Source organism: Microcaecilia unicolor, chromosome 2, assembly GCF_901765095.1.
Source record: "Microcaecilia unicolor chromosome 2, aMicUni1.1, whole genome shotgun sequence".
Lineage (NCBI taxonomy): Eukaryota > Metazoa > Chordata > Amphibia > Gymnophiona > Siphonopidae > Microcaecilia > Microcaecilia unicolor.
The window spans coordinates 592,417,550-592,437,973 of NC_044032.1; the positions used below are offsets into that span (position 1 = coordinate 592,417,550).

The 20,424-nt window shown below is 41.9% G+C and overlaps 1 protein-coding gene across 4 annotated transcripts in view; it reads left to right on the forward strand.

The window, feature by feature from the left end:
• The window catches only part of NEK1 (NIMA related kinase 1), a 335,744-nt gene that overhangs the window by 132,217 nt on the left and 183,103 nt on the right, over positions 1-20,424 (forward strand). For all 4 annotated transcript variants that reach the window (XM_030191560.1, XM_030191562.1, XM_030191561.1 and 1 more), the window contains 2 exons: positions 92-130; positions 14,756-14,803. In XM_030191560.1, coding sequence (XP_030047420.1) covers positions 92-130; positions 14,756-14,803 — 87 coding nt within the window. The remainder of the gene's footprint in view (positions 1-91; positions 131-14,755; positions 14,804-20,424) is intronic.

Here is a 20,424-nt window from a genome sequence, read left to right on the forward strand (position 1 = left end):
GGCATGTTTGCCACTGGAGTACTAACCTTCCTTGTGGAAATAGGTGGAAACGTAAGAGCACAAGCATTTGAACCATTTCTTTCTTTTTCAGGATGGCATTAAAAAGAAGGAAAAACGGCAACGAGAACAGGTAGATAAAGTTCCACAGCACTTTATTGATCTTTTCTGTGTAGCATTTTGTGGTTCATGATGAAAGTTTTAGAACAGGTATGGTATTTTGGGCCAACCCAGTGTCAACAGTATACCATCATGCAAAAGCAGGGGCAGAGGAACACATTTTTGGTAAAAGGGTCCAAATAAACCAATCTCCAGCCCCACTCTCAAGTTGTCTAATTACTGATACTGTGTTGATTAAAATATTGGACTATGTGGTTCCAGTAGCCCACCTTCTTTGCTGCATATGTGCAGAAAGACTGAAATTTTGTCTTGGGCTTGTATCTATTTGTCAAGTCCTTCATGAAGGGGAGCAGTGCTTATGGTTCTGGGAACCATAGACAACTAATAAATAAACTGAGTGCCCTCCTTTTGGGCCCTAAAGTGACTGACTGAGTTAGGAACTGGTTGAGTGGAAGACGACAGAGTGTAGTGGTAAATGGAGCTCATTCTGAAGAAAAGGATGTTACCAGTGGTGTCCAGAAACGCTCAGTTCTTACACTGGTTCTTTTTAACATTTTTGTAAGCGATATTGCCGAAGGGCTATCTGGCAAGGTTTTCCTCTTTGCGAATGATACCAAAATCTGCAATAGGGTAGACACCCCTAATGGTGTGGATAGCACGAGAAAGGACTTAGCGAAGCTAGAGGAATGGTTTGGAATTTGGCAGCTTAGATTTAATGCTATACAGGGTCGTGCATTTGGGCTGCAAAAACCTGAGGGAACAGTACAGTTTAAGGGGTGAAGAACTTGTGTGCATGAAAGAGGAGTGGGACTTGGGTGTGATCTTATGAGATGATCTTAAGGTGGCCATACGGGTAGAAAAGGTGATGGCAAAAGCTAGGATGCTTGGGTGTATAAGGAGAGGAATGACCAATAGGAAAAGGAGGTGATGATTCCCCTGTGTATAAGACTCTGGTGAGACCTCATTTAGATTATTGTGTACAGTTCTGGAGACCACACCTTCAAAAAGATATATACAGAGATCAGAAGACAGCTACTAAAATGGTCAGTGATCTTTGTCATAAAGCATAAGGGGACAGACTTAAAGATCTCAATAGGTATACTTTGGAAGAAAGGCGGGAGAGGGGAGATATGATAGAGACATTTAAATACTTATGCAGCATAAATGCACAGGAGACGAAACTCTTTCAATTGAAAGGAAGCCCTGGTACAAAGGGGCATAGGGTGAAGGTGAAAGAGGATAGACTCAGAAGTAACCTGAGGAAATACTTCTTAACGGAAAAGGTGGTGAACTCGTGGAATGACCTCCTGGTGGAAGTGGTGGAGACGAAAAGAGTATCTGAATTCAAGAGAGCTTGGGACAAGTGCATAGTATTTCTAAGGGAGTGATAGGGAGAGTAGATGACATGGATGGGCAGCCTGGAAAGGCCATATGGCCTTTATCTGTCTACATTTTTCAATGTTTCTATGTAAAGAAAGCAATTTTACCTGGGAATTTATTTTTATTTAGCCTGGCTGTACTGTTAGGAAATATTTTCAAATTTATTTGATACACCACCTAATTAGTGCACTGTCTAAGCAGTTTACAAAAGATATAAAATAGAACAGAATTTAACATAAAGGAAATGAGAGAAAATAAAGGTAGTGTACCAGAGATGTTACCTGTTAGGCACTATGTGGCAGGAAACAATGTTTGTTTGTTTATTTAATTAGCTTTTTTGCTTGAAGGTGTTATATAAGACACTATTAAAATGGTGTACATGCGAAAGGAAGTGATGTCATCGAATAAGATAGCTGCCTAAGTTGTCTGCTCCACATAGCCCATGCATTAATTGGCATACATCTGCTCCTTAAAACAACTGCTCTTTGAGAAATCATGGCAACTAACTACCATGTCGGTTGATCTTGTGGAGTTCTCCTGCAGTGCCACAGTTCAGGACCGTAAGGCTTAAGAAAGCATTCCAGCGAACCAAGTGGAGATGACGGTCCCAGAGGCTCCAATCACTGGAGTGGTTAGCCAACCTTGGTAGGAGGTGCCACAATCCTCCCTAGAGGATGTAAAAGCATGGATGATTGAGATTAAAGATGTCAAATTACTGCATATGAATTTAGTGGCACTGGGTGCTGGCCTCCATGGGAAGAGTCATGAGCTCGGCTGTTGACTGGACGATTCAGAGCTCTGTATTGATGAACAGGCAGAAGCCATGACTGGATTGGCTTGTCAATATTTTGATCTAAAGTGATCCACTGACGACCTTATGGATAAAATGGAGGACTTGGAAAATGAAAGCAGACAGAGCAATCTTAGTTTCTGTGGGATCCTGGAAACCCTGGAATATGCAAATTGTGAGGAGGTTGTCAAAAGGATTGCAAGTTTGGTTCTTTCCATGGAGACAGAAACTATGCCACCTAACACTATTGAAATAGCAGGAGTACATCGATCTCTGGGAAATCCCAATGTTAATTTATTAGAAAGATGGAGATTAAAAGGGAGTCCTTATACAATTGACGACTTTAACGGCTGGTCACAGATTACTATCAACAGATCAGCAATTTTATGTTTGAGTTCTTTCAGTACCCTGGGGTGTGTACCATCTGGTCCAGGTGATATCACTTCAACTTGTTGATTTGGCTCTGTACGTCTTCTATGTCTCTGTACCGAGATTTCTTTCAGTTTCTCCACATCATCACCCTTTGAAAACGTTTACAGTACAGGTAGATCTTTTGCATCTTCTTCCGTAAAGTTTGAAGCAAAGAATTCATTCAGTCTCTCTGTTATGGTCTTGTTCTCTCTTAGTTCCCCTTTTTGCTCCTTCATGATCTAATGGTCCCACAGATTCTCACAGTCTTTCTTCTTCTGATGTTTGTGCAGCGCTGCGTACGCCTTGTAGCGCTATAGAAATGCTAAATAGTAGTAGTAGTAGTAGTTCTGATGTACCTGTAAAGGTGTTATGAGTTTCTCTCCGTGGCAAGATTTTCTTCATATTCTCTTTTAGCCTTCTTTATCAATGCTTTGCATATAGGTTAACAGTGCTTATGTTGCTTCTCATTTTCTTCATTTGGATCCTTTTTCCGTTCTTTGAAAAATGTTTTTTTGGCTCTAATAGCCTCTTTTATTTTCACCCTTTAACCATGCTGGCTGTCATTTGCTGTTCATCCCAGCTTTGTTAATATGTGGAATACATCTGGTGAGGGCTTCCATGAAGGTGTTTTTAAACAACATCCATGCCTGATTTAAAGTCCTAACCTTTATGGCCAATCCTTTTAGCTTCTTGTTAACCATTTTCTTCATTTTGTCGTAGTGGCCCTTTCGAAAATTAAATGCTGCTACAGTAGATTTCCTTAGTGACTTCACTCCAGATATCAGATCAAATTTTATCATGTTGTGATTACTGTTTCCCAGTGGATCCAACACCATTATCTCTTGTACCATGCCCTGCATTCCTCTAAGGACTAGATCTAAAAGAGCTCCTCCTCCTGTCAGTTCTTGGACCAGTTTCTCCAAGAAGCAGTCATTTATTACATATAGGAATTTTACCTTCCTAACATGCCCTAACGTATCATTTATCCAGTCAATATTGGGTAATAGAAATAAGCCATTATTATAATGTTGCCCAATTTGCCAGCTTTCCTAATTTCTGCAAACATTTCTTCATCTGTCTGTTCGTTCTGTCTTGGTGGATGATAGTACAGCCCTACCATTATACTCCTCTTCACACATGGAATTTCTATCCACGAGAATTCCACGCTGCTATCTGTTTCATGTAGAATGTCTATTTTGTTTGATTCAATTTCCTCTTTAACATATTGCGCTCCTCCCTCTCCAATTTTATCCATTCTATCATTGTGATATAATTTGTACCCTGATAACACAGTGTCCCATTGATTTGATTGTTCTCCTTCCTGTCTCTGAGGTGTCTATTATATGTACCTCTTCATTTAGTGCTATATATTCCAAATCTCCCATCTTTACACTTCAGATTGTGTTTTTTCCTTGCAAGCTGCTTCGAAGTTGACGAGGATAATTTGCATCCTTTACTCTGTTCTGCCATTAAACAATTCTGGCTTTCTTTCACTGTTATTGAAACTTATCTTTTGGGATTTCCTAAAGATCCTGTTTCAATAGCATCTTTCAACGATACTCCACACTGAACCATGTGCTCCTGGGTGACTGTCATATTTAGCCCCCATGTTAGTTTAAATGCTGCTCTATCTTCTTTTTAAATGTTAGTGCAAGCAGCCTGGTTCCATCCCGGTTATTATGGAGTCCATCCTTTTGAAACAGATTCCCCCTTTCCCAAAATGTTACCCACTTCCTAACAAATCTAAATCCGTCATCCCTACACCATCATCTTAACCACACATTGGGACTTCGGAGCTCTGCTTGCCTATTGATTCCTGTACGTGGAATGGGAAGCATTTCTGAAAATGAACATAACGGTTGCCATACTGGGACAGACCGAAGGTCCATCAAGACCAGCATCCTGTTTCCAAAAGTAGCCAATCCACGTTATAAGTACATGGCAAGATTCAAAAACAGTACAATAGATTTTATGCTGCTTATCCTAGAAATAGTGGATTTTCCTCAAATCCATGTTAATAATGGCTTATGTTCTTTTTTGAAGTTATCCAAACCTTTTAGAACCCTGTTAAGCTAACTGCTTCTACCACATTCCCTGGCAATGAATTCCAGAGATTAATTGCACGTTGAGTGAAGAAATATTTTCTCCAATTTATTTTAAATGTACTACTTTGTAGCTTCATTGCGTGCCCGCTAGTCCTAGTATTTTTGGAAAGAGTAAACAAGTGATTCACATCTACCCATTCCATCCTTACCCTGAAGGATCTGGATTTGAGCTTTCTACCTAAAGAGCCTAAATTTGGATTTCTGAACCTCCCTCCCATTTTCCCTATGTCTTTGGTACCCACAGCACTATCTAAAATCCTATCTAGGTGGTGTGTAAGGTCTGCCACCTTCTCACCAGGCTGGCAAATGACCAGATGATCTTCATGTCCTCCAGCTGTCTTAACCCATCCCTCTTGGACAGTAGCTCTTGGAGACACATCCTTGTGGGGAAGACCAGGAAACCATGTTCTTAATAACTCCATATTGATCCAGACAGATCTGGTTCCCTTTTCTTCTGGAGTTATTCTCCGAAGGGCCTTGGCGATTGGAGTTTTTTCTTTCCCTCATAACGCAGAACGAGGGATCTCTTCTAGATCCCAACTGGTACCCGGTCAAAATAGCCCAAACAAAATAGCCCCGACATAATAGCCTCTGACATAACAGCCACTGTCAAAATGGCCTGCCCACAATATAGCCCTTGACAAATTAGCCCCCCGACAAAAGGGCCCAATCAGGTTGCCCAGAATATGGCACTGCATTTTTTTCCTAGTAATCTTACCTTGCAAATCAGAATAAGGTTGGTAAGACTATGAAAATGATGACAATATTGTTTTTGAGTTTTTTCAATTAGCATGTTGATGGAAGAATAGTTAAACAGCAGAAAAGATCATGAATACCAGTTGGTAGCTATAGAATTTTGTTTATTTATATATGCTTTATACGATGCAATGCTGGTAGGAGCATGTCAGGGCTATTATGTTGGGGTGCCATTCCAACCTCAAGTCTCTGGTCCTTACAGCCTGGATGTTGAGAGCTTAAGAGCTTAGAATTCCCTTGCTTGCATCTTTCTGAGGGAGTCCCCAGGTTCTTGCAGGCTTCCTGGAAATATTCCACTAAGAGGTGGTGGTCTTTCTAGTTGAAGAGGTTTGCCATCTGGTGTGCGGGCAGGGCCCTAGATCTTTTCTTTTCTTGCCCTGCACAGACCCCGCTTGAATACCTTTTACACCTCTCTGAGTCTGGTCTTAATACCAACTCTGTAAGGGTTCACCTCAGTGCAATTAGTGCTTACCATCATCATGTAGAAGGTAAACCCATCTCTGGACAGCCTCTAGTTGTTTACTTCATGAGTGGCTTGCTTTTGTCAAAGCTCCCAGTCAAACATCCACCTGTCTCATGGGACCTCAACGTCATTCTCACCCAGCTGATGAAAGTTCCTTTTGAGCCACTCGATTCCTGTCCACTGAAGTATTTGACTTGGAAGGTCTTGTTTTTGGTGGCCGTTATTTCAGTTCACAGGGTCAGTGAGCATTCAGGCCTTAATAGCGGATCCATCTTACATGAAATTTTATCGTAACAGAGTAGTTCTCTGTATTTACCCTAAGTTCCTTGCTAAGGGTGTGTCAGAGTGCCATCTGAACCAGTTGATTATTCTTCCAACATTCTTTTCCAAATCTCATGCCCATCCTGGCTAAAGCGCACTGCACACCTTAACCTGCAAGTGAGCATCGGCCTTTTACCTGGAGTGTACTAGTCCTACAGACAGTCCACCCAGCTTTTTGTTTCTTTTTATCCCAACAGGATGGGGTCACCATTGGGAAACGCACAATCTCCAATTGCCTGGCAGATTGTATTATGCCCAAGCTGGGATGACTGTTGAGGGTCATGTCAAAGCTCATAATGTCAGAGCCTTGGCTGCATTGGTAGCTCACTTGAGAATCGCCTCAACAGAAGAAATTTGCAGGGCTGCAACGTGGTCTTCAGTTCACACATTCACATCTCACTATTGTATTGAGTAAGACACCGATGCAATAGTCTGTTTGGACAGACAGTTCTATAGAATTTGTTTGAGGTCTAGAATCCAACTCCACCTTTGTAGGCCCGTTTTGTTCTGTTCCAGGCTTCACGCTTACAAAGTTTATATATAGTTTCAGCTTAATTTGAACTAGAACTTGGCTTTGTGAGTTCCTACTATCTTACTGTTGTTGTTTTCGGTGAGCCTGGTAGCTAGGAGTTCTTGCATGTAAGAATTATCTGACCTGCTTGTCCTCAGAGAAAGTGAAGATACTTACCTGTAGTAAGCATTCCCTGGGAACAGCAGACCATTAATTCTCACATACCCTCCCACCTCCCCTTGGAGTTGTCTTGTATAGCTATTTTACTGTACTGATGGTCCTGCGCTCTCATTGCAGCTTGAACCATGGTACGTTGCTACTATTTGGGTTTCTGCCAGGTACTTGTGACCTGGATTGGCCTCTGTTGGAATCAGGATACTGGGCTAGATAGACCATTGGTCTGACCCAGTATAACTTTCTTAAGTTCAAATGTAAGGCATTTGCACATGAACGGTGGAAGCGCTGTCGTGAGCTCTTAAAGAGAGAGTTCACTGTAAAAGCATTCTGCACCAGGTGACATGGATGATGTTACCCACATGTGAGAATTAATGGTCTGCTGTCCTTGGAGAATACCTGCTACAGGTAATTATCTTCACTTTATTTGATGGTCACTGGATCTGTTGAGTAGGCAACGATCTTTCATCTTACAAAATAGAATCTGTTTCACTCCACTCCCATACAATATGCTGGGGGCTTTCCCCCGGGACAAATGGATGCTAATTATAAAAGATGATCGAATAGACAGAATAGACAGATTTAGACCATGTCTTCCACCAACTCTCCCTATGCTGTCCCTCAAACTACGACCTCTCCCACCCTCTTACCCCTTGCTTATCTCTGTCTTCCCTCCTGTCTCTCCTACCCCTTATCACCCTCCCATCCCACCTATCTACATATCTCCATTATTATTCTGTTATACCACAGCTTGTACTCTCTCTGCAATACCTTGTAACCCATTACTATGTAAGCCGCACTGAACCTGCCTCGAGTGGGAAAGCGCAGGGTACAAATGTAACAAATAAATAAATAAACTCTACGGTAATAATAATATTCACCTTAGTTTCAGGAACCTCAGCAGTACCACTCTGGTAGCTGTAAAATCATTGCTTTAAAAACTTTATATACTAAATCATCGTCATAATTATCACCCTCCCACCTTTCTTAACACTGCATCAGTAACTTTCCATACGATATCTGTGACTTTATGTTGATATTCTACCCAATGTTGCACTAAAGGGGCTTGACAGTTCCTGGTAGGCATACAAGATTTATGCTCATTTAACTGGAGCCACACAGGACAACTACTTCAGCCCACATACACTAAAACACATGGACACTTATATACAGCATTCCTGCTTACATAGATAGTGTCAAATCTAGAAGAAATAGTTATGAATGTTCTAATATCTGTCCAGAAAGGTCCTGCCAAAGTAGATGCACACCAAGGACAGCCACCACAAGCAGTAGGGTTATAAGTATTTGTGTCTTGTACTCTGTCTTGATAACATTGCAGCATAAAAAGTTCCCCTGTAGATTTTTCCCGTTGATGCTATAGTCCAAAATTGAGAAACAAATTGATACAGCTGCAGAGTATGCATGTTAATATATTTTCAAAATCCTTATATTTCTCATGTAATATTAAATCCCTTTGGGCAAACCTCACTCTCAAGTAACTTGCCTAATTGTCTTCAGTGGATACCCATGTTGGAGAAACCATTCTGTCAAAACGTAAGATTGTTCTTTAAATTCAGCTATAGTAGAACACAGTCTTCTAATATGAATAAATTGACTTATAGGTAGACTAAACTTCAATTTATGAGGATGAAAACTAGAAAAATGTAAATAATTATTTTGTTCAACTGGTTTAGAATATAATCTAGTAGGCAGCTGACCATCCGACTTGTAGAGCATTATATCCAAATATTCGATTTTCTCATGATGGTAAGTAATAACAAATTGTAAATAATGGTCCAAAGAGTTCAGCCAAAAAATAAATCTCTTTAAATCTTCTAGATCTGTCAATATGAAGAACACATCATCCAAAAACCATTTCCATGATAACACCTGATGAAATTGAGAAGAGCCATAAAGATAATGTTCCTCAAAATCGTTCACAATATAGGGTGGCTACAGTCAGGGCAAGTGTAGCCCCTATAGCCACCCCTTGTATCTGTTGGTAATTATATATTTTTAAAACAAAAATAAATGTTCTCAAACACAAACTCAGAAAGTTTTAACAAAAATTCTGTAGTAATCCACTGTAAACCTCTGTGACCCAAGTAGTGTCACAGCCATCGATGTGACTTGAGGCCTACTCACATTCTGCTCCTGGGAGGGACGCCAGGCTCATGTCCCGTTGCCCTTGCTGGAGCCTCGGGTCTTCCTCCAGCGTGTCGGGTGGCCTTGCAGCCTGTTTCTTTAGGCCCCAGTACGTGCTGCAGCCCCAGGTTAAAGGGCCAGAAGCAGAAAGTCTGTTGGGGGTGCCAGGAGATTACGTCACGGGCCTGGGTGTATTTAAGGGGAGGTCCAGGCTTTCCTCCATCACCTTTACAACAGGTCTCTTGTGGTGCCTTGTCTGCTTTGCGTCCTACTTGCTTGGCCTGCCTCGTTTCCAGCCCTTCCTGCTTTGCCTCTAGCCAGCCAAGCCTGCCTCGCTTTTCTCTAGTCTGAGCCGGCCTAACCTAGTTCCTTGCTTAGAGCTTAAGCCTAGCCCAAGTGACTTGCCTGCTGCTGGCTGGAAGCCACCCGTGGCCCAAGGGCTCACCTTCCCTGAGTTTTTGACAAGTAGCAATAACTTTCAAGGCACCAGATTGGGGTATTTTAGTATAAACGGAGGTAACATCCAGCTTCACAAGTCCTTGTATAATTCTTAGAAAATGTACTGTATCCTTCAAATATCCACAAATTTCAGTAAAGTTTCAAGAACAGAATTTCTGGTAGAGACAATCGGATGACAAGGAGATTTATCTAACTTTTTATGAATTTTAGGGAGAAAATAAATTTTCACAGTTCGTGGATGTCGTTGTGAGAAACTCAAACACCACTAACATACAAAAAATAAATATTCATGTGTGTGTGTGTGTGTGTGTATATATATATATATATATATATGTATGTGTATATATATATGTATATATGGCCTTCCGTATTAGTGTACCTAAACATGTGCAATAGTGAATAAATCATACATAAAGTTTAGCAAGAATTCAAAACCTCTATCACATATAAAACAGTTCATGGAGAGAAACTAGAAAGCTCAAAACAAAAGGGCTGAAAGCTTTTCTCAGAAAGAGTCGATCTTTGGATCGCGGCTTCTGTTTCAGTTTTTCTTTGTCAGGAGCAGTACCCTACTTCCATGAACTAAAGTCCACAAAGGCACCATTGGCGTCCTCCACCTGTTAACCAAAGATGTCGAAAATCAGCAGCAGCAGTGCAGTCTTCTAAAAAGAGACAAAAACGTGATGATGTCAAGAACACAGCTTTATTATTACCAAACATTCAGAGAACAGCAGACCAGTCAATATCATCGTTAAGACCAGCAGGTTTAGGAGATCTTAAAACAAATATCCAATGTTGCTTTCTGGATAACAAAAATGCTATCCTGTTCCTCTCATACTTCACAAAAATCTGTTCAATGATAAACCAATTGTCACAATCTCAGGTTCAAAACAAACAGTCACTAGAACGTGAGCTCTTGGACCACTGCCAATGAGTGGCAGCGGCAGGCAAGATCCCCAGCTGGGACTGGGCAAATAAGCGAGGCTGGAGCTGAAATCTGGAATAGACTTGGCCAGAATGACAGGACTGGAATTGCTGCTGTAGGCAGACAATGCTGGAACCACAGGACTGGGATAACAGGAGGCAAGCAGGACTGGAGCAGCTCCGGGTTTCACCTGCACTGACCGGTTGAGCCCCTGGGTGTGGGCGGCCTGCAGGACTTACAAGATGGAGCTGGACTGGATCAGGATTCACAGACAGACTAGGCAGACAGGGCGTCCATACAAGCTTGGCAGAAGCAGGGTTCAAGATATACACATAAGCTAGGCAGAAGCAGGGTTCAGGATGTACAAACAAGTTAGGCAGAAGCAGGGTTCAGGATATACACACAAGCTGGGCAGAAGTAGGGGTTAGGATATACATACAAGCTTAAAAGGAGCAGGGGTTAGTATATACATATAAGCTTGGCAGGAGCAGGGTTCAGGATATTCACACAAGCTTGGCAGAAGCAGGGGTTCCAAACAAAGGGAAGAAAGCTGAAAGCAGACAGGGTAGAACAGGAGCAGACCAACTACACAGCAGAGAGCTAATTAGGGACAATGCTGGCTACTGCAGACACTCAGAATGACAGACCAGGGCACCACACACAGGCAACAGAACCAAGACTGAAGGCTGACAAGCCGCCATGAACAGGAACATGTAGGCACAGACACAAGAACCAAGGCTGAAGGCTGCAAGGCAGCCACAAATAGGAACACAGACAGTGAACAAGGCAAGCAGAAGGACAGGAAGCCCACAGACAAGAGCAAGACAAAGCAGAAGGGCAAGAGCCCACAGAACAAGGCTAGGTAAACTGTGCAACAGCACACCGACTTACCTGACGACCCTTGGCAATGCAAAGGCCCTGAATGCAAGTACACCACTTCCTTATAAAGACTCTCACTGATGATGTGTACTACTGCAGGACAGGAGCAGGGAACACACTGACACTGACAGGGTTGGAACGCACAGGAAGTGAACACACAGGAAAGACAGACAGGAGCCATCTTGGAAGCTGAACAGACAGGAGCCATCTTGGAAGCTGGACAGACAGGAGCCATCTTGGAAACTGAACATCGGGAAATAAATTGAGTAAAAGAGGAGTCATGACACCAGTGAAGTTCAAAAAGATCCTTTTCCAAAAAATGAGCCACCGTGGGGGCCGTGTCTAGATGAATTCTCAATCGGCTGCAGTGTTCAATGACATGCAGCTTTATGGCTCTGGTAGTACACCCCACATATAATTGATTACAAGGGCACACAAAAACATATACAACAAACAGTTGCAAGTAGTATGGGCAGACAGGTGATAAACATGTCTAGTACTAGGGTGAACCCACTCTGTGAGGTTCAGTGAGGTGCTATAGGCATTGCAGTTACCACAGGGGTATGCAATCCCTCCATGTTTGGCGGCACCCTTGGTGTCCAAATGGGACTTCACCAGGTAATTCAACAAGTTTTTATAGATACTCTGAGCTATAGCATTGGGAGTCACAGAAAATGATGAAATACAAATCTGTTTCTTCATATTAGAACGAGGTTTCTCCTGTCTCGATTCAGGATTGGCATACAATGCTCTTGGGTAAGCTTTCTGAACCACTCGATAAAGATATCCACGGTCCAAGAATCGTTGGCCCAAAATGTCTGCTTCCTTCTTAAATTCATCCTCACAGGTCCAAGTTCTGCAGATATGTAGAAATTGACCGATGGGAATGGAAGCTCATAATCGTCTTGGATGATAGCCCTCAAACGTCAAATAATTGGTCTTCTCAATATCTTTCCTGAATACCGTGGTGCAAATCTTCCCAAATTGTTTATATGCTAAATTGTCCAAGAAGGTCACGTGAGAACAGTCAAATGTCCTGGTGAAATAAAGATGTTGATTCAAAGAATTCAATCATCTCGCAAACTCCTGTAAATAGTCTTCAGAATCAGTCCATATAAAAAAGATATCATCACTCATTGCCAAGATGTAACATGGGAGAAAACAGGAGCAGTATACAGAAACTTTCTCAAACCAGCAAAAGTATAAGTTGGCAATACTTGGGTAGACTCCAATGCGCCTTCCAACATCCTTTGAACAGTCCTGAGTGTTTCTGCCTGAGGAATACTGGTGTAAAGAGCCTCCACTTCGAGTTTGCAGCGATCTTTCCCAAAATTTAATGGTGTCTTTAATAAAAGACCTTTCCTGGAGCACGGCGGGTTTCAAAAAGAAATCCAAAAATGTAGATAAAGGTTCAAGCACCGTACTTCATAAAGACACAATAGGTCTACCAGGAGGCTGCATTATAGATTTATGAATTTTGGGCATCACGTAAAAAACTGGAGTACGAGGATGATCACATTTCAAGAACCGGATTTAAGCAGAAGTGATTATAGCCTACTTCTTGGCCTGACCTACCAAAATAGTGATATCTCTAATCGATCCGGGTATAGGATCCTGGACAAGTTCTTGATAATATTGCATATTAGTAAGATGTCTCGTTACCTCCTGTACATAATGGTTCCAATGCCATACCACTATAGAGCTGCCTTTATCAGCAGGTTTAATTATCAAATATTAATCGTCGTATAATCCATGCAAGGCCTTCAGATCACACTTAGATAAATTGGGATGATATATACGACGTGCCTGTTTCTCAATGTTGATAATATCCCATAGAACTAAATCTTTGAACATGGCTATGTTCACATCCATAGGGCCAGAAGGAAGTCACAGAAGAAATTGGATGCATAATAGAATCATCCGAAGAATGAGGATGAGTAGAAAAATACAGTTTAACTTGAAGGGATCTACTTAAAATGGGCAATAAAGGGATTATGAAAAACTGTCAGAACAAAGGATAATTCTTTATTCAAAATAGTTTCTCACATTGACTCTTAGAGTGAGTGTTCACTGGATCAAGATCACAAGGAATCAGAGTTGGATTTGAATCTTGTTCCCCTTGTTCTCAGCCTGCTGCTCTAACTATTATTAGGTACTCTCCACTTCTGAGAAGTGGAACATGTTGTGGCTATGCTCATAGCATTTGAGAATGGAGAATGGCTCCTGTTTGTTCCAGTGCTGCTCTATAGCCATCTACCTTCTTCTGCCAATCAAAAAGAGGAGGGTTGGCATTAATATGTGTTTAGTATATATGAAGAAAAACTGTTCATAGGTTATGTATTAAGTTCCTGGGAAGGGCCAACCTTGTCCCTTCATCCTCTTGTTCTAGTCAGGTCCCTAATCTCTTATTTGTATTGTCTGTCTTGAATAGATTGTAAGCTCTGTTGAACAGGGGTTGTTCCTTTGTACATCTAGTAGTGCCATAGAAATGGTAGTAGTAGTAATATAAGGCATGTAGGGTGGGTATAGGGGTGTAATATCCAATTAGCACTCAGAATAGAGCAATAGCAAACTCTATAGCTGAATTTAACCCCCCCCCCCCCCCAAAAAAAAAAAAAAAAAAAAACCCCAATCAAATAAAGCTGTTTGCTCATTCTTCTATTTTTAGTTTGCTTTAGGAGTGGTATAGGGAATATGTTTTTTCCTGTGACTATATTTGAGATTTGCTGCTCATCTATTAACTAGGGGAGTGCAGCCTGAATGTTCATTTTTTTGAGGGTTTTTTTTTTTGGTGTGCATTTTTCATTATGGGAACAATGTTAGAATGCATGCTCCTTCACGATGGTTGTATATGTGTACACTATTCACACATGTTTGATGGTTCGTATATGTATGCGCTATTGGGAAAGAATACACACACTTTCCAAATAGTGTCACCTCTTTCAGAAGAGTGCACCCTTTTAATGATTCACAAAAAAACACATTTTTGTTTTTTTTCCTCTTTCATTTTGTCCCATATCTTTTTGAACAAATGCACATTATTAACTACTTTCCTTGTGTGACTCATTTGAGTCATGCTTTTTATATTTCTATATATTCTTCAAAAGTTTAATAAATATTAAATAAAAATAGCTGTTCTCAACCACAGTTTCCCACCCCAGATATGTTTTGAGATGTTGTCCATGTCTTTTTCTTCAAAGTAATTCTGTTACCTTTTACCCACAGACAGAATCTGTATCAACTAGTCTGGTATGAGAGCTCCATTAAAAAAAAAATATATATATATATATATGTAATAAAACTTTTTTTTTTGTTTCAGATAAATTTGCTAAAAGCTGAACAGATGAGGAGACTGGAGAAAGAGAGGGTAAGAGGCACTGTGAGTTATTTCTGGTATCAGCTGAAGGTTCTCAGTGCAGACATCTTTTGTTCAGGGCCTTTTGCTATATTGTACCAATATGTCTTACCATTACTAACCTTTTTCTGTTTAGTTTTGACCTATATGAAATGTTAATCTGTTAGTGAGCCCCTGAGCCCAGGCCAAGGCTAGGAAGGATCTTGGCCAAGGCCTAGGGTAGACCAAACAGGTGCTACGCATAACACCAACCACCAAGCCCCGCACACACAGGACAAGCAACTAGCACCACCAGGAAAAGGGAGCTAGACCACTCAGGCGGGCCTCATGGCCGAACGGGAACCCACTCATGCAGAGTCAAAACGTGCGGGCCTCACGGCCAAACAGGAACCGAGTTATACACTGGGAAGGGAGAAAGAGCAACAAAGGGTCCCCCAAGAGACTGGAGCACAAGCAACGTACACAGCGCAAGCTAGAGACACCAGGGAAAGGGCGACAGCCAGAAGCTACTATAGGAATACACAAGGCTGTGCCACACGGCAGTCAAGGCTAAAGGAAGCTACTCAAAGTAATACTTTAGGCTGCACCATACAGCATTCAAAGGTAAGGGGAAGCCACCTATAGGAATACACAAGGCTATGCCACACAGCACACAAGGGTAAAGGGAATCCACACACAAGAATGCACAAGACTGTGCCACACAGCGCACAAGGGTAAAGGGAAACTGCTTATAGGAATACACAAGGCTGTGCCACACAGCGTATAAGGGTAGCAAACAGAGAAAGTTGCCTTAACATACACAGATCAGACAAGGAGCAATGCTTACAAAAATCAGGAGACAGACTCAGCAAACAAAGGGAAAAAAACAGGCTAAAGGGAAGGCTGCTTCTGGGACACCAAAAAGCAGGAAGCAGAGCTAACACGGCAGACAAAGGTAAGGCAAACAAAGGAAAACTTAAACAAACAGGAGCAAATACAAGGACAGGGAGGCTGCCAACAGAGGCAGTGTCACGTTTTCAAAGCTGGAACAGGGTTTGTGAGCCCTTGGGCCACTGCTGAGGAGCGGCAGTGGCAGGCAAAACCACCCCACACCGGAGACTAGGCAGAACAGAACTGGAACTCAGGACTGGAGTTGCAGCAAAGGCAAACAGGCAGGACTAAAGCAGAGCAGGTACCCTTAAACTTAACCTGCACTTGGCCACCTTTCACCAGGAGTTGAGCTCCTGCCTGCAGGTGACCTGCAGGACTTACTGGGCAAGGCAGGATGAGATACCCACTAGGCTGAACCAGGACTGAGGGTCAGAGGGGAAGGGAACATACAGGGGCAGCAGGGCAAGGAAGGGAAAAGACAGGAATAAGGGTCAGGACTGAAAGCTGCAAGCTGCCACAGAAACAGGGAACAAACACCGACAAATAAAACAGAGAACTAAAAGCTGCCAGGTAGCCACCAAAGACACAGGCAGAGAAGAACCACACACAGAAAATATAACTAAGAAACAAGACTAGGAAACAAGCAAGGAATCTAATCTAAACTACACACAGACTAACAAGAAACAGACAAGAATCTCAGGCTAGAAACCAGGCAAGGCAGAAGTGCAACAAGCACCAACATACCAGGGACCTTAGACGATGCAAAGGCAAAGCAGAAAGGTTTCAAAATGGCTAATAAGCCCAGCAGCAGCTGAGACTCAGCTGCAACAATCACCAGGCAACTAAGGGTGCTGTGCAGGTTCAAACAAAACAAGCAGGTCTAGAAGATCCGGACTGGGCTGAAATCTGGAACGGGTGACAGTACACAGACAATCTAATGCAGCCAGCACACAGAGACAGAGACAGAACTAACTCACAAAGAACAGACAGAAGCCAGCTCAGAAGCTGACCACAGGAAATAAGGTGAGTCTGAGAGGGGGCATGGCCACAGACGTGACAGGCAGGACTACAGAAGGAAAATACTAAATTCAGCACATAAAGGGTTACACTGAGGAAACGGAAACTAAACAAACAAACTGGAACGATACAAGGGACAAGCTTATCACAGACCACACTACTGCAGCAAGCAGGGAACAGGTACAGGGGAGTAAAACAATCAAGCTTACGCTGGGAACACCCAGCAAACACAGAAGCTACAAGCTAGAGGAAAGTAGACAAAGTCCAACAAACACACAGTGTGCAACAGCACAGACCGAGAGAAAGGGGAACAGACTTCAGCTGACAGGAATCAAACGCTAAAGCATGGCCTGTAAGGAGAGGTAAGCTTAAATAGATAGATCAGGCTTCTGACATCTGCTGGTTCAGACGTCAGCTCAACCCCTGATAGGCCAATCAGAAGCGAGTCCCAAACATTCCCCTGCCTGTCTGGCAGAATCATAACATGAAAGACTTGAGTATGTTGGCTGCTGGTCTCTTGTCAGAAAGTTGCTCAGAAATTGTAAGGTTCTTAGGCAAAAAATTAAAATTATATATTTTTCTCCTTTGGCACCACTTGACAGCAGCTGTTTAAGGTGGTGTGGCCCCTTTACTGCCCTAAGACTGGGAAGAAAGCCATGTTTGAATCAGCCATGCTTTTCTTCCTCCTCTGACCCAACCTCCCTAGTTTACAGGGTACACCCAAATGCTGCTGGCTCAACAGGTTGAAGACCCCATCCCTCTCCTGCACAATTATGAGGCTCAAGGACAAAGCAATTGCACTCCTGTCTCTGCCTCAGAAACAGGAGTTGCCTTCTGGAAGTCTGGGGGAGTTAGACCCTCAAGAAAATCTTGATTTCCCCAGGCAGAACTCCAGGGAAGAAAAAACTCTGGCTACTAAATAAGTATTAGATTCAATAAATGTTTATTCAGAGAAGCCAATATAAAGAAGCCAATAAGCAATTAGATATTAATGAAAATAAAGACCCCAATAGAGTATAACGTAGCAAATAAACAGTTTTCCCTGGGAACTGTCAATATGTCCACCTACTAGTTTACTCACATAAATGGCTATTAATTTATAGAAGATTGTTGGAAAACATACAATCCTAGATAATAACTTCAGTATATCCAACTATCATCACTTCATGGATAGATAATATAAATCATTTAAATCATTTAAATAATTCCCATAATTCAAATGACCTCAGCGATGTCCGTTGCCATCATATTTATTGTAATGGCAACGATACAACATCAATCGTCTTCATCGGTCCACTATTAAATAGTTCAAAACTTCTGTTTTTAATTTTTGGTTTTAAATCAACTTAGCTTTCAATTTATCTTTTAAAGTCCATCTGTCTTCAGACTCCGGGGGTCAAAGGCCCGACATATGTTTCGCCCGAGACCGAGCTGTCTCAAGGGTCTACCCCCTATAGGTATTTTAGCGTCAGCTCTGCCCTACAAAATACGAAGGGCAGAGCTGACGCTAAAATACCTATAGGGGGTAGACCCTTGAGACAGCTCGGTCTCGGGCGAAACATATGTCGGGCCTTTGACCCCCGGAGTCTGAAGACAGATGGACTTTAAAAGATAAATTGAAAGCTAAGTTGATTTAAAACCAAAAATTAAAATAGAAGTTTTGAACTATTTAATAGTGGACCGATGAAGACGATTGATGTTGTATCGTTGCCATTACAATAAATATGATGGCAACGGACATCGCTGAGGTCATTTGAATTATGGGAATTATTTAAATGATTTAAATGATTTATATTATCTATCCATGAAGTGATGATAGTTGGATATACTGAAGTTATCACCTACTAGTTTAGACACATTGAGGCCCCCCAGACTTAGTTCTATTTCCCCTTTTATACATTTTCTTTCCTTCTTCTTAATTACCTTTCCTACTTAATGAATATCTATCTTTCCAGTGATCAATATCCTATCTAAATACTATATATCACTATTCACTCATAATTGTTAAATTTTTAGACCTCAGATATTTTCAGACCTAAGAGGTATTTTCCTTGTCAAATTTATCACTTTGATGTTATTAAACATCTAGTGATTAAACTTATGCTCTTCTCGTCATTGGTCAGTATGTCTTTTTTTATATGTATTTTAAATTATTTAAATATTTTTTATCAAAAACTTTTTCAGTATTCATAAATCTTCATAAAATTGATAGAATATATATCGTTGTACTTAGCTTTGTATCAACTGTATAGGCAAGACTTAGCAATCGTTCACATTTATGCCATTCATCTCATTCATAATCTAGGGCTCCACACCCTATCTATCTTTCCAAAGCATTCTATTCCTTTTATGGTAAGCATCCTGTTCCAGCATTCTCTGTCATGTTCCAGCTTCTGACAGTTTAAAATCTGTCATGTAAAGCATAAGTTTTCATTTGATATGAGTTGACGTATGTCCTTTGGTATGCGCAGTCATCCTACTAGTCCCCTCCACCCTTTGGTTTAACCTACAGTGTTACCCACACCCCTTACTTCTCCCTCTGATTGTTTATCTGGATACAACAGGCGTCCTTAGTCATAGGAGTCTCTGGTTCTTAGTTTGCTGACCAGCAATTTATCACAAGTTAGCATAGGTCAAACCACAGCCCAAGAAAGGTATTTACCAGAAAAGCACATTTATGCATCTCTTAAGTCTGCTCCCACCTTAAGAAAAGCAAAAATAGCTTATATTAAAATAATAAACTAGAAATATAGAGGGTTTGCATCTTGCTGTGGCCTCTGTAGTATACACAATAGAGGATGTTCTTAAACATAGCTTACTCAGGCAAGAGGCTGACAAGTCCTCTATAACGTGGATCACTCTTGGGGTCAGTTCTAGTTAAAAATATCTATGTAGATGCTCTAGCAGGAAAGGTGTATGCCCTTTTATATGTGACGGTAAGTTCTGCAACTAAATTGATGCACTGTAGAAAGTGGAAGGAAAACTAGCTCTCAAAACTGAATTTGGAAGCTGAAGAGATAGTGAAATCCAAGGGAGCTTGGTTTTTTTACTGTTTTAATTGCCTAATGCCTGTGCTCAGGTTATTACTGTACACTGCCTTGGGTACAATTCTTCAAAAGGAGGGTAAATTTATCCTAATAGATTAATAAACTTAGTAGGGGGTGGCAATAGTAGGACTTTTTGCATGCTCTGACATTGAAGGAATTGGCAGATCACCAAACATGGGTAGCAGGCTGATGTGGAGGGGCCTAATCGAAAGGGGCGCCCAATTTTTCCTGAGGACGTCCTCACAGGACATCCTGGCGAAGGGGCGGGGAAACCCTTATTATCGAAACAAGATGGGCGTCCGTCTTTCGTTTCGATAATACGGTCGGGGACGCCCAAATCGCAAAATTTAGGTCGACCTTAGAGATGGTCATCCCCAATTTTCGGCGATCATGGAAACCGAGGACACCCATCTCAGAAACGACCAAATCCAAGCCCTTTGGTCGTGGGAGGAGCCAGCATTTGTAGTGCCCTGGACCCCCTGACATGCCAGGACACCAACCGGGCACCCTAGGGGGCACTGCAGTGGACTTCAGAAATTGCTCCCAAGTGCATAGCTCCCTTATCTTGTGTGCTGAGCCCCCCAACCCCCCCCCCCCCAAACCCACTCCCCCACAACTGTACACCACTACCATAGCCCTTATGGGTGAAGGGGGGCACCTAGATGTGGGTACATTGAGTTTTTGGTGGGTTTTAGAGGG